Source organism: Somniosus microcephalus, chromosome 23 (assembly GCF_052327205.1).
Source record: "Somniosus microcephalus isolate GS21.2 chromosome 23, FLI_Smic_1.0, whole genome shotgun sequence".
NCBI classification, from domain to species: Eukaryota; Metazoa; Chordata; class Chondrichthyes; order Squaliformes; family Somniosidae; genus Somniosus; species Somniosus microcephalus.
The window spans coordinates 40094999-40110907 of NC_141009.1; the positions used below are offsets into that span (position 1 = coordinate 40094999).

Here is a 15909-nt window from a genome sequence, read left to right on the forward strand (position 1 = left end):
GTGGGGGGGGAAGCAACAGTATTCTAAATTGTATTAATATTGAAATTTGTTGAACTCTGAAATTTAGTGATAATTAATTATGCTGATTAAGCTTTACTAAGATCAGAACTCCTGGTTTTCCATCATTAAATAACACTGGCATCGCCATGCACTGCACCATAGACAGTGGTATGATGTTTGTGTTTGCAATTCCTCACCCCCGCCTCATTAGGTCATCAGGCAGGGACAAGTTGCAGGAGGCCAAGTACTTTCCATTGGGAAAAGAGGGGAAACAAAAGAACAGATCGAGACACAAATCACCTTGGGTTGTTCTTCCCCCATAGTGGTATGGACAGAGCAGAGGTCATTTACCTACCTGGTCAGCCAGAGAACGATGCAGACGGAGTAGACTGAAGGGAAAGAAAGGGTTGATACCTGACATGAATTTAATTGTACCCTAATATTAAAGAGGACACTGACCCATTATTTTTATAACTGGCATGCCTTTGACGAGGAACAGCACCTCATCTTTCGATTAGGCACTTTAAAGCCTTCTGGACTCAACATTGTGTTCAACAATTTCAAACTATAACCCCTGCCCCCATTTTTCATGCTGTATGATTTTGCCATTCCTATTTGCAACATTTAATCTTTCCTGCCTCTTACCTAAGCACAGTATGTTCCTTCAATTCCTTCCTCCCCTCCGTGTCTCTGCACCTGCTTAATGTCTGTTACATCTCCAGCTTTTTCCAGTTCTGAAGAAGGGTCCCAGACCCGAAACATTAACTCTGTTTCTCTCTCCACGGATGCTGCCTGGCCTGCTGAGTGTTTCCAGCGTTTTCTGTTGTTATTTCAGATTTCCAGCATCCGCGGTATTTTGCTATTGCCTTTGACATTGTTCACGCAGCGCTTCCCAGGTAACATTTTATGTATCATAATACTTTGCCCTGCCTCAATCTGGGAACATAAATCTTAAAACAGTTGCTGAAATTCTACTCCTGATTATATTGCCATGCACTTTATTGTTCCATTTCAAAAGTAATCTCCAGAAGTTTCGCATAATTACAGAGTACAGCGTGCACTGAAAAAAACCTGACCCTTGGCAATCGCAAACAAACATTTTCTCTCCAGATTTCCTGTTTTGTGCCACGCATTAATGTTGCAGCATTCCTTTCCAAATAAACCTTTGACCCAATTTAAGAAAATTGAAAACCTGTCAACCAGTAATTTTCTGATGAAACGTTGCTTTAAAAAAAAAATCAGTCTGAGTACAGTCAAGTCAGGGCTGAGTTTGAAGGTTTTAAGTATAACAGGAATGGCCAGAAATACCACTGGGTTTAGTGTCAAATTGCATAAAAGTTATTATTTTTTTTTTAAAATCCATCAAATTAAAACAAGACTTGAGGAATTCCAGCCGTCATAAGCAGGGCTTAATGTCAGTGCCTGACTCTGCTATTATAATACTGCTCGAGTGAGAAGAGGTACGAAGGTGGTAGTGAATCTGGTTTATTGGCATTTGCCATTCTACCTACCTCCACAACATACCTCCAATTACAAGCAGGCAAGAACTCGAGTACAAAGTCACCACGCTGACCTTTGGCCAGTTCATAACATGCCGTTCCACATCCTGACCTTGGAATAACCTTTATGTTATACAGTAGATCAAAGCGTTATTTAAAAAAAAAGTTTAGCTTCGATATTTAAAATCTAATTTCCTAGCTTTTGGATGCGACTAAAGGTCTATTCTACTGCTGCGAATGCAGAGAATGGAACGCTAGAAAGCAAACACAGCTTTCAGACTGGTGAATCTGTCCGTTTATTGCCTGCTCTTCAGCTCTGTAGGTACTCTGGGTGTGATCTAAAAAAACATTTCCCGCGACAGACCTCTGGTTTGTTTAAGCAAAAGGCACCGTGCAACCTGTAAATTCCGAAATAAATGGCACCCTGCCCGGTGTTAAACACTCGGCCTCGACGGAGCTGCCTTGATCATCCGACGCTCAAGTCATTGAAACACGCACTCGCTAAAGGTTTAAAATTAATTAGTATAAAATACTGTGGTGAGTTCGAGGGCAACCCTGTCTCTGCTGTTTATTCAGGCATGACTGATGTCTGATTAGTTAAGGAGAGAGGAGGAGACAGAGACAGACAGATTAGTATGTGAGTTAGGGATTGTGGAGCTATCCATAGTGCTTAAATATCTTTGCCCTATCAATTATGGAACTGCTAGGCTCCATGGAATGTAGTTTGTGCTGTCAGAACGTGAAGGAATTCCATTGCAACAGTCTGCCTTGCAGAAATTTATTATCCATGTTGCCATAGGAAGAAAAATAATAAATGAATCCAAATGTATGCATTAAAAAAATTATTTTAATATGCATAATGCGCCAAAATATTGTACGTAAACATTGATCAGGGGAGTGTCACCATCAGTTTTAAAAGCCAAAGAATTAAAATTCCTTTTTCTATCATTTTCTTTTCTCCCTTTTGTTTTTTATTATTAGTATTAAATGAATGACATCATTGCAGGACAAGATAGCTTAGGGTGACTGAGCCCGACGGTGTGGAAGAGAGGAGTTAAAGAGATACAACGACAAGCAAAGTTTACTGCTGCACTCTCTTCCAATGTTAGCACAGCCGCTTTGTGCTGGAACCAGCGCTGTCGCAAACTGACCATGTTTCAGACTTGGGTGCAAACCCTACAAGATTGGAACGCTGAGCATGCTGCAGCCATCTGATCTGATCATCTGAGCATCTACTGGGAGCTCTTAAAAGAGAAAGAGCCCATAATTCTTTCAAAACAAGAAGTTAAAAAGAATTAGGACGAATATTCTTCTCTTCACTTTTGCTGAATAGATTTGTTCGCTGAGTGCCGAATGCATCATCTGAGGCACTGGTTTGAATCAGTTACCGAGCCGGACTGTGTGAAGGTGCTGAATTGACAGGCACAGTTGAAACAGTGTGTTGCTGAGGTTAATAACCGTTTCTCTGTTGATGCTGGTTCAGTTCTCTTACATAATTGAATTCAGTAATTCCTGTAAGATAGTTATGCCCGATAAAGTGTATGGTTTTAAGTAGGGGGACAAGTTAATAGGGAACACCCTAGGGAATATGCTCCGACTGAGTCTGTTGTTAGCCTAGCCATAAAGCTATAACCTACCATTATTGGCAGTTTCACATAAAGATACATACACTTCTTTTCAACATGACTACCTTGGTATACTTTGACTAGGAATATACCATCTGAAAATGAAGATATTTTAGAGTGCCCTCTGTTATCCTTCCTGCTTCTTAAAGTCCTTCAGCGTGCTCGCTCAAATAAGCTTTTGGGCTGAAATTGCAACGTATGATGCTCACGGACACAATGTACCCGTATGTAAGAGAAACTCTTGCTAGAATTTTTCAGATACATGAAACTGCTAAAAACACACAGGTTAGCACCTTTGTTAAAATAGCAGTCAGATTTTAACCCATTTGTATGCTATTACAGCAAGAAAATAAGAAATAGGAGCAGCAGTAGGCCCTTCAAGCCTGCTCCGCCATTCAATAAGATCATGGCTGATCTTCTACCTCAACTCCACCTTCCCGCACTATCCCCACATCCCTTGGTTCCCTTAGTATCCAAAAAATCTATTGATATCGGTCTTGAAGATACTCAATGACTGAGAATCCACAGCCCTCGGGTAGAGAATTCCAAAGGTTCACAACCCTTTGAGTGAAGACATTTTTCCTCATCTCAGTCCTAAATGGCCGACCCCTTATTCTGAGACTGTGATCTCTAGTTCTAGACTCCCCAGCCAGGGGAAACATCCTCCCAGCATCTACCCTGTCAAGCCCCTTAAGAATTTTATACGTTTCAATGAGATTATACAATCTTGCACCATTTGATTTTAACCATACTTCAAAAAAATGCTGCTCCCATCTCCCAGCATTATATTTGAAAGGCATCCAAGGAGTTACAAAAAAAATACAGAAATCAGGATAGCACAGAGACAAGTAGATTCACACTAAAAATTTTGTTCCCTTTCAGGTGCAGAATGTACCCCTTCCTGTTTGTCACCTCAAAGTGATCCTGTCATTTTACCTCGCAACATGACCTCAGATGATGTGGAGTACTGGATGAGCCCTCCAAAGGCAGAGGTTGGTTTAAAATAATGTTAATAAAACTGCTTTTTGAGAAATGGCTTTGCCTAACTTTCAGGCAGCACAATTCCTGGTCAGCAAGCCCAACATATTGGACAATGTTCACACTGCAGTAGATGATGCTTTTACTGCAGTACAAACTTTATCAATGCAGTTTTTATACTCTCTCATAGTAAGAAGAAGAAATTTGTGGGTGATCAGAAGTGCAATGAAGTGACATTGCTGACTTCTCTGTGTGCAACAAATGGTAGAAAGTGTCTTACGAAGAGATGTCACCATGACAATGCCATCTTTTAAAACATGGACAACCTCTGGGAGAAGGGGTAAAATCAGAAGAACATTTGCCCCCAAGAGGCTGGTACAATGCCAGACTTGATGCCTTACATTGTGTAATATTTCTCATATCATTTGAGACCAATGAGCTATAACCAAGACTAAAGGAAAAGCACAGCTATGAACACACCAGCTTCTACACGTTTAGATATATATCTAAATATATATATAGGATATATGGATCCAGATATGAATCATCTGTTAACATTGCCTATGCTGTGTTGGAGGACATTTCTGTCAGAGGTTTCTGAAGCAACTGGATAGTGGGGAAGTGTTTTTTGGTTTAGATCTGCCAAGAACCTAACAGAAAAGCTGATTTCTTGTGGTACGGAAACATTTAAAGTGAAATGCATGGTAAACACAGAACTTTTCATACATTATAGATTCGAGATAAGCAAAGCACTGGTAATATTGTTTGATCTATAATGAAAGCCCTGCAATGCAGTGGCTGAAGATGGTTCATTCACTATTGGGACATTTGTCAACAAATTGCGAGAGCAAGGTTGATAAACTAGATATCTGCAGCAGTCGAATGGCATGGTGTCATCAAACCACAGACACCATTCATTGATCCAATAGTCGGATTCAGGTTGTGACAGATGTCAATCTTAAAGTTTCTGACTTTGTGCATTCACTTGGGCAAGTGATTTATTGCAGAAAGTTATTTGCTATCACTCAGAAAACAACATTTTTGCTTCCTCGAGCATTTTATGTAGGATTGTGGTGCTCAGACAGCACCTTGCATCATGCGCTGTGAAATGGTAGTTTACGAGTTGGTACACTGCACCAAATCACCAGTAATCACGAGATGTGAGGGCTTCCAAAAATGTTCTTTCGTTAGACAATTGACAATAAACGTCGACAAAGCATCAACTCCTATGTAAGCGGGCTGGAATACAAACCTTGTTTTTCCTCTTCCCCATTATGCTGCCTTGATTCAGAGCAAGCCATCACTAACCCCAGAATGAACTGACTCTGTGTAAGCGGGTCCATTGTGAACATGTGATAGAACAAGAATATCCACCAGCTCAATAACCACACTCCCATCAAGGAACGAGAAAGTAATTGTGTGCTGCTGCAGCCTTTTGTCTACAAATTATAAAACACAGGGAACAAAACGTACCACTTCTACCCATAAATAAGTTTAAAAGATTTTACTGTCTGCCTATGTCACAACCTCAATTTTAATGATACATCAGGTTGGATGTGAAGGGGATTGAAGCAACTCAGGTGAAAAGTAGCTAATTGTAATTGGATCTGACGACAGGACCATTCCTGTCAGGGTAGACTACCTGCATTTGTGTCACCAAATTATGTACAGATTACTGGCTTTCTGTATTTTCCTACTGCCGAGGACTGCAGTTAATCCCTCTTTTTGAACTGTGTATATATATATATATATAATATATGAAGGCCAGTAGCTTTAAAGAATGCAAGCATCCAGCATTTGTTTCATTGGCCAGGGCTGTAATTCTACAATACAGATGTTACTGAAAATCCTCTGCTTCCGTCATTATACTGTAATGCCCCTGACTCAAGCATGCGCTGCAGGCTAGAAGATAATAAACTTGATTGACAATGAGCTCTCCTTCTGGTCCAGGGCTCCCCCTAAGGACTGTTTTGGGTCCCATATCTTTTATTGACCTTAAGTGCCTCAGCTATTTACATCAATGGTAGAAAATCTGTACCTTCTTAAAAAGATATCTCTAATTAGACTATCTCTTTGATGTAAATAGGAAGTCATTGGAAAAAAAGTTGCATTTTAGTATATTCTAAAAAATTTTTCAAAAAGAGTCCTTGCAATCATTAATAATTACAATGTTGGACGATTTCCAAGTTTGTTATTTCAATACTCAGTGCCTTTAAAAATTCGATTAGATAAGAGCCACAGCGGGCTTCAGATGGTAACACTGAACTCTCTGAAGGCAGCAGCGAGGTAATTTGATCGGTTGTTGAGATCGCATCAAAGAGGAGGTTTCTGCGGTCAAACTCCTCATTAGTGGAGCCGGAGTCGCCACCAGCTAAAAGTCATTCAAACCTTTTTCGTTCTTTTTTCTTTTAAATGGAGGTTTGAGTTAACAAAATTTCAAATCGCGTAACATCGTCGGCCAAACTTGCGTTCAGGGTTTCCGTGCAGAAAGTGACATCAAGTCAATTTATAGAGTAAGTCACATGCTACACAAACAGAGACAGCTGAAGTCAACTGAGCGGTGGACAATGGAAGGATTGAAAGCCTAGGGATCGAAAAACAAGTCAAATGTAGATAGCACAAAAAAGCCTTTTAATAAATATCAGGTGACTGGCAGCAGCCTTTAAAAAACAAAATCTCACTTCCAAAATAGGGGGCATTTAGTTAGCGACTGGTGACAATGGGATTTCCAGAGATGGAAATTACTCTTCATATTTCAGTCAGAATTATTCTAAAAATGCAAAGGACGTAAAGGACTGATTGAATTATATATAATTCATCGCTGCTGTAATATGCTGAACTTTTCAGCACCAAGGAACCCTGGTTGTCATTCAGCTCTTAGGAAGAGGTGTATTCTAAAGTAAACTCTTGCATTAAGGCTGCAACATGTTGTTCAGAGTTTGATCAATCAATGGTTCAGTCGCAGCTTTGATAACGTACATCTTGTGGACGCTAGCTGCAGTAATTTTCTGCTAATGGAGGCAATTACAGGAAACTCCTTTTTATCCGGCACCGACGGGACCGGCGTGGTGCCGGTTTATCAAAAAGTCCGGATTACAGAAAGGTATAGTTTAAAAGGTACGAGAGCTCCGTACACAGCAACAAATCCAGGCTTCCCTGTTGCTTAGCAACAGGTGCAGGAACTCTGGCCACAGACCAAGCATCCCTGTTGCTTAGCAACAAGTGCAGGACCCCCGGTTACACAGCCACAGATCCAGGAACAGCCTCAATTATGTAGTAAAACTTACCTGAACCTACTCCTGAATTTTGCCGGTTAACAGAGATTTCCGGTTATTTAGGTGCTGGTAAATCGAGAGTTTCCTGTACTACCATCTTATGCGATTCACAGCATTAGCAAATGAATGATCTCAGAGGATGTGAAGTAGTAGAATATTAAAAGAGGCAACATCTTGTGCGAAAGCATGTTTGCCAAACTTCTGCTAGTGAAGGGAATAGAGTTAAAACAGCCAAGCTTTATTGCTGTGATAATATCACACACCAGTGAAGTGATGGTATGTTGAGACAGCAGGTTAGTACCTAAAACTGAAAAAGGGATGTGCAGAATTCATGAAGGCAGTGCCCACTTAAGACCACCTGGATATAAATCAAAATGTGAAATTTTCCAAACCATTTTACATCAGCAAATTCAAAAGAAAGAGTCAATTAAGGATGTTAAATAAGCAGATAAAATTCTAGATCAGCAGTATATATTTTAATATAAGGTAAATTATTAATTACAGATTTTCTCCACTAACTCCAAATTGATAAAAAACCATTTATAAAAAATAACATGCATTATATATCACAAAACAGGGATTAATAAATCTAATTTTAGGAGCTCAGCTCATCAGTACAGCATTGTTTTTGGAGTATAGAATGTCATTTGAACCCATTGATTACTGCCTTGTAATCATTCTTTGCCGTGCTCGCTTATAAACATTAACTTCACTCCTGGCTATCCAATGTATTAATGTAAAACCATCTGAAGCCTCTGGTTAGATTGCTGCCTTGTAATCGCTCCCAAATAACCACTATTCTCCATTTAATATTTTGCGCTATTGCGATATTAAATGATAGCACCTCACATATCAAACTATTAAATTATGACTGGCCGAGACTGCTAACAGGGAGAAATATTTCATGGGGAAGATGCAAGTGAAAGGCCTTTAAGAAATCATCACTTAAACGTTGCTTGGTTGGTGAGTCACCTACGACATTGAGAAATCCATGTGACCTTGTTTACCTTGGCAGACTGGTACAGTAAATCATCATGTACGCAGCAGCCAGTAGATACTCGGATAATCAAGGCAGACGCCACACTGATAGCAAATTCCTTTTGAGTGCAATTATGACAACTCTTGTTTTATTTTCTCTTCACAGAATATGGTTTGTACAGCAGGACTTAAATGGTACCCACACCCTGAAATGATTCACTGCATTAATTCATGTGAGGTAAGATCTTTTACGCCACGATTGTGGGCTTTCATTGGCAGACTCCAAAAACGCCAAGTCTTGCCTTGGTTATTGTATTCCTTTATTGGAAAAGGCAAATTTGCTTTGAGTGTTTACAGCTGGGCAGGCAGAGGTAGATCAGTGTCTTTGAGCATTATTGTTACCCTTACATTAATACCATGCCATAATCCATCCACAGAAGCTGGAGGCATATTGGCTGAGGTGACAGCCTATGGAGGTCCCTCCTACATGTTCACCTGACAGAACAGCCAACATAAGCGATAACTGTAACTATAAAAACACACAACACTTCATCCAACAGGGCAGTGGAGAACCAATTGCTTGTTTGAAACCTTAAATAATATTTCAGCCACTTATACTTGTCTTAATAATGATAAGATAGCATGCATTTGATAAATGTATATTAAGTCCCTGCAGTCTAATGCTGGTAAAACTCTAAGATTATATTAACTGGAGGGTTATGGAATGTGTCTCTTAAAGTTCTATGCCACAAACTCTCAGTGTGGTGGGTTGAGTAATGGCTTAAAGGAATCTTCTTTTTAAATAAACAAAACTACATAACATGTAATGCAAAGAAGAGTAAATGGTTGGCAGTGAGTTTCAGGTTATAAATCATTCTCTGGGTTGTGCTGATGCTCAGAATTGAGCTTTTCTGTCTCAGTTGTCATCAGATACATTCTGCATGTGGCCACACTGGTCTGCGCTTTGTTATAAAGGCGAGACTGGTTTACTTTACTTAAACATTGAATACCCTTTTTGAAAATGAGATCAAGATAAGGTTCTTGTCAGTTGATAATATTTTGTAGTTTGGAAATCTTATATTATAATTGTTCTTGTGACTGTCTCCTTGAAGAAAGGTGTGGTGTTACATAAAGCAGTCTGCTTGACCGTCACTCCTTCCACCAGCTCAAAACATCCACTCCCTCCACCGTGCCGTGGCTGCAGTGTGTGCTATCTACAGGGCGCAGTGTGTGCTATCTACAGGGCGCAGTGTGTGCTATCTACAGGGCACATTGCAGCAAGTCGCCAAGGCTTCTTCTTTGGCCAACCCACCAAACCCGCAATCTCCACCACCTAGAAGAAAAGGGCAGCAGGTGCATGGGAACACCACCACCTCCAAATTCTCCTCCAAGTCACACACCAAACTTGGCAGGTGTAGAAAAATGTTTCTTTATGACATTCAGAAATAGCTGAATCCATGTTTCTTCTGTAAATAATAGCACCAGCAGAACTTAGAACTTCTCACACAACAGACACCTCAGATAACTTAACAAGGGGGAATGGTGGACATCAAGCAGGAAGGAAGTTAGATAGTGGGACCAAAGGCTGATCAAGATATACAATTTAGGAAGTTACTGAAGCCAGGAAAAGCATGATCCTGAAGAGAATTCTAGAGGATAGGGGCTTAAAGATACGTCTTCTTTGGTAGGGCAAATAGGAAGAGAGAACAAGCAAAGATCGCAAGTCAGAGGGATGGAGCATGCAGTTTAGGACATATGGCTGGAGAATGTTACTCAAATAGGGGTTTCCCTCTGATGCATGGAATGGGAAAAGACTAATTTTGAGTGATCAAGCTCACTCCTTCAATAGACCATGTACAATTGCCCCATTATGCCTAATGTATCTAATTTTTCAGGTCGTCTCAGATCTTCAGAATTTGTCAAGTGTAGCTCCAGATTATCCATTTATTCATACTTCTCCATTCATCAACCCTGGTTTTCACAGATGGGACCTTCATAGTCCTAAATAAATATCAACATGATATTTTGTATGGTAAATATTTATCATAGCATCGGAAATATCATGTTCCATGGAGCATTCGATCATTACTGCCTATACTCATCTCCACAATCTTGAATCCCATTCCTAACCAGATATTTGTCCAGTCCTTTTTTGCAGTTGATCCTCAAAACTAAAATGCTTTGACAGAGGTTCGTGCTCCACATATCCACTATATGAAGAGAAGTTAAAAAAAATTATTTTCCAGTCTTGTTTGAGGTTTCTTCATTTTATACTAGTTTGACATTCATGGTCAAATTTAAATAGCCACTTGCACCTTTATTAGCTGTAGCCCTCAACAGCTTAAAAGTACAGACCAGGTTTTCCTCAATGTTCAATTCTACAGTGAAAAGAAGTTCAACTGTGAGTCTCACCTCATAAATTAGAGCACTAAGTAAGCAGAACCATCCCTGTTGTTCTTCTGTGAACCCTTTCCAAAGCATAAATATTCCTTTGACAGTAGGGTATCTACTATTTCCTCTTCTTCCCTGTGAGAAAACTTAGCCTTTTCTTGCCCTCTGCTCAAGTTCAGATTTCCATGTGGAACAGTGCTGTGACAAATACGAATTACTACACTAACGAATTGTAGTGCTCTACTGCCAGACTCCCCGCCACCCCCTATAACCCCTCCCCCATTTTTCACACTGTACAGATCTCTGTGGGCCATGTGCCTCGAGACCGAGAGCACTGTCAGGTGATCTGCAGCCACATCTCTGCCAACCGTTCGCTTTTCCCAGCCACTGTGAGGCAAACAGCAATAGCCCAACAATAACTCATCCACCTTTCTTTCCCGTTCCCACATTAACGAGATACCTGGCCTCCACTGCAGCATCTCCACCGAGCAGCATTCCCAAGATCAGGAACTCTGTGGAATGTGTTGAGGGAAGGACAAAGAGGAACCTGGGATTCTCTGCTCCCTAGTGCCTAATGTGCTGTGTCACCTTGCTGTCCATATTCACAGGAGTAGGAGGATGAGCAGTTCTCCCTCCCAAAACAGACAAGGGTTATTCTCTCTTCTGATTCAGGAACGTTTTTTTCTATCATATTAAGTATTTTTAAATAGGAGAGGGTATCTCTTGACTTTGTACGATAATTTAAAATGGGCGATAGTGAGTCGGCAGCCTGTTTTCCATCACTCACGATTTTTATTTACTTTGACTTCAATGGAAATAAAAATTGGGAGAGATGTTAAAAAAAGGCTGGCAACTTGCTATTACCTGTTTTACACTACCGCACAAAGTCGAGATCTGCCCTGAGGTTTCTTAAACATTATAGCCAGGAATTTATGCTTTGTGATGTTATTGTATGAATGCTTAATATGTCTGTATCAAATTCCCCTGTCAACTATTTTAACAGAGGATTACCCTATTGATTTTAAACTTATTAACAACACAGGTAAAATCATGTACAAACAAATTTTACTCAAACGTGTTAACTGATGTCCCATCAGTGGGAAGTTAAATTCCCCAATACTTTGGTGGTTCCTTTGTATCAAAAAGCCGACCTATAATAATGGAAAGGGACCTTTAATTCATTGAGAGGTTGCTCATCAAGATGTGCTCTGCCTCATTTGATTCTCACCAAAATCTATACCTCTGAAGAATATTTCTCCAGCTATGTTACTTGGTTCCGCTTCCCCATACGTCATCCTCCAGTTATACCTTGATGGGTAAAAAAGAAGTTTGGATCTGAGAGGGTTAATGTCATAATTTCCAATCTGAATTCTTATTCATGCCATACTAAAGGACATACGTGGCTACAGTGCATAGATTTATAACTCCGCTTATAGAGACCTCATATAAAGCACTCACTCTATAACACTCCCCCATCACTGTAACATTTTTTTGTATGATTGCCAAAGAAAGCCTTATGGAAGGGATTTAGGGTAATGTGACGATTTACAATGTAGGGTCATAAATTAAATTCAGCTTTTCTGCCTGCAATATGGATTAGTAAATTTATTTTGTGATCTTAGTCATACTCTGCTTTACTTAATTGCTCTGAGACTCAAGTTACCCAGTGCAGTGTGCATAAATTTAATCCAGTCTCTTCACTACCTTAATCGCAAAGGAACTAAAGAGACTGGTTACCAATAATAGACGTTTTGTGGACGATACACATATATATTTTCTACTTTTCCTTGCCAACCTTTGCTCTGCAAAAGACATTGATTCCACGCTGGGGTACAGTTTGACAGGTATCTGGCGCGCCTTGTCAACATGGCCATTTGCACACGTGCACCTTGACAGCGAGAGTCAGGAAATGATTTGGCTATGTAGGGCGTCACGTTCGAACCTGATCCAGGCCTTGCCACATGGGCACTCACACTCACACTCACTTCCAGGAGTCGCTGGATATCAGTCGGGAGCTGGGGGGAGGGTTTCCATCCCTAACCCAAGTAGCCGAGATCAGTTGCAGCATCCTGACCACTGCCCCAGTGAGAGCAGCCAGCTCAGCACAGACCAGCGATCAAACCTAGTACCTCCCTGGTTCCGCTGCTCACTGGGTACCACTTGCTGTGCCACCGGGGAGACCGTACATATGTTTTTTTTCTTCTCTAATTTGGCAACGTGACAAATAACAGGAACAGCGAGCATTCGGGAGGTCAAGGAAAGTTTCCAGGGCAGGGCGAAGGTTGGTATGTAATTGTGAGGCTTGCAGGTGCACTGTGTAGCCCTCCATGTCCTGTCTAAATAGAAACCAGCAGCTATTCCCAGCTTAGAAATTGAATCGACAGGCGAGCTCTCTAGAAATGCAGGGCATGTATTCAACACAGGAATGATTCAACATATCCATGGGGAGACCTCACATAGTAATAAAATCCTTCATGAATGTAAGTAATGATTAGATATAAATAGCTTGTGAGGCAAGGTTATGTATTCTCAAGGCAATACGAGGCTAATTTTGCTTTAAATTTTAATGACAAAATAATGAAATCCATTAGCTTTCAGTATTAAATGAACGCATTTACACCCAGCCAAGAAACATGTCAAATCTTATTCGACCTTACTGATGGGATATGCAGAGAATAATGATCTCTCCATTGATCCCGTTAGGGGAAAAAATGGGAACATTTCTCCAGGGTTTCCTGGTAGGGAATATAGCTAGAAGTATTTCTCCATCCAAGTTCCTGAAGGAATACTGTCCTAAAGACGAGAGATAGAAAAGTAAATGCACACATGGCATTTTTTTGTCTCTATAGCGGTAGCAATAGTAAATTTATATCTTACAAAAACTATTCAGACAGCATGATTGACAATCAAATAATGTGGCGAGAATCTATGAACCCACTCCACTACAGATTATACACAGACCCCACCCCCCCCCGAGGTATAAATTAAATACTAAATGCATACCTAACAGATTTACCATGCTCAAGAAAGCACCAGCAGCAAGTATAGTTACCATGGATTTTATGATGATGAATTGGCCTGTCTCAGGTGCCTAGACTCATTGTAGACAAATAAAATTGTGTTAATCCTTCCACCAAACAGTCAGCAGATCATTCACATGAACTACCTTTCAAAATATTTGATATATATTCTTTATTAAAAAGTTCTTCCTGTTACATGCTGATAGAATGTTTGTGTTCCCAATAAGTATTTTCAGAATGAAACAGAAAAACTTCAGTAACATTTTCAGAATTTCACTTCTCTTTCCCTTATTTCCCGACTGCCACCTACTCCCCGCCTCATTCGAAGATCAGGACTTGTTGTGGGGCACCATTCCGTAGCCACTGGCGTGCCTGTAGCACGTCATCCAAGTTGCTATTCGACATGCACAAGACTGTTCAGTGAATGCTGATGGGTTCTTTGACCGGGAGGAGGTGGGGGGGGGGAAGTCATTACACGTGAGCTCGATTCATTCTCTCTCTCTTATGTCAACACATGCAGTTTACAGCAGGGTCCTTGGATAACAACTAGCAGTAGGAACGCTGGCTGACCTTCTTCCTTTTCTAGGCCATGGGTGCTGAGGCCAGTAGTGCCGCGCTGAAATTACATTTTAATCTGGATATACAGGTATATAGTACAGGAAACTTTCGGGTATCCGGCACTGACGGGACCGACGTGTTGCCGGTTCATCAACAATTCCGGATAACCGAACGCTATAGTTAAAACATACGGAGCTTCTGAGCTCCGTATCTAGCAACAAACCCTGTTGCTTAGCAACAGCTTCAAAACAATCAGCACAGCTTGCAAGCGTCTCTGTTGCTTAGCGACAGCTTCAGTTAGACGCTTGCACAGCCAGAATGAGTAAAAAAAAAGTATCTAAAAGTAAAAAAAAAGTTACCTGAACTGACTCCTGAATTTTGCCGGTTAACCGACATTTCCAGTTATTTAGTGGCCGGTTAATCGAAAGTTTCCTGTATTTGGGTTCACAAATGTAACTACAGCCGCCAAGTGTGTTAAAGTGGACTGAGGTAAATTCTGTCCTGCTGGGTTTGAGAAGTATTTCTGTGCTATTCAATGTAAGAATGTTATTGCTAAGCTCCTACGATGGCACAGTCAATTTATCCAGTAATTAGCTGAGCCATAAGAACCAGGAAAATCTCAGGTTCAATCCCAGGTCTGATCTCAGCTAGATCAGTGGAGCATTAAAACTGTCCTCAGTATAACCCCCTTTCCCCCAACTCCAGGCAGGAAAAATATAAGCTAGGCTCCCATTCCTGAACAATTCTCTTGTGATATAAAAGCAAAATACTGCGGATGCTGGAAATCTGAAATAAAAACATTAAATGCTGGAAATACTCAGCAGGTCAGGCAGCATCTGTGGAGAGAGAAACAATCAATGGGGGGAAACTTTGCCAGCCCTGGGGAGGCGGGTATGTAGGCGGGACTGCCGGGAAAATGGCAGAAACTGGGAGCGGGTACCGAACCCGCCCCCAACCCGCCTCCGTGCCATCTTCCCTGGAGGCGGGTCCTCGGCTCACTCAGGGTCCCGTCTCCTCGAGGCGGGAAGGGGATTACAGCCAATTAACTGCCTGTTAACAGGTAGTTAAGAGGATTATTCCCATTTTACCCACACAAGTGTGGGCTTCCCAAAGGCTGCGAACCTCGCCAGGGTCAGCGAGGCGAGCAGTGGGTCTGCGGGGGTGAGAAGGGTCGAAAAGTGCGCTGCGGAGGTGAGTGATGGGTGCAAGTGTGGAGAGGTAAGTATGAGAGCTGAGTGTAGAGTGTTAGGAAAAATTTACTTACTTTTGCTTCTTCCTGCAGGCTTCAACCCTTGGGGATCCGGAGGTGCCTCATCTCAACGGCAGAGATGACAGAATGGCTGCTGCATTCTCCGATACAGCAGCCATCTGATTTCTGCTCAGAAAAGAGGTTTGGTGAGTCTTCAGTACAAAGACTCACCTTAGAACAGAAATTGTCAGTGTTTGACAGCTTCTCAAAGCTGTCAAAAGCTTACAATTCATCTGTCAAAAATTTTTGACAGATGAAACGTCATACGCTGACGTCCTCTGTCACCGGCTTTCCCTTAATTGGCCGGCTTAACAAGGTCAATCAAGGGAAAATAGC

The 15909-nt window shown here is 41.1% G+C and overlaps 1 protein-coding gene across 1 annotated transcript in view; it reads left to right on the forward strand.

Moving 5' to 3' along the window:
- pappaa (pregnancy-associated plasma protein A, pappalysin 1a) overlaps positions 1-15909 on the forward strand; it is a 281514-nt gene that overhangs the window by 192082 nt on the left and 73523 nt on the right. The window contains exons 19-20 of the mRNA XM_085965833.1: positions 4007-4116; positions 8522-8593. Coding sequence (XP_085821959.1) covers positions 4007-4116; positions 8522-8593 — 182 coding nt within the window. The remainder of the gene's footprint in view (positions 1-4006; positions 4117-8521; positions 8594-15909) is intronic.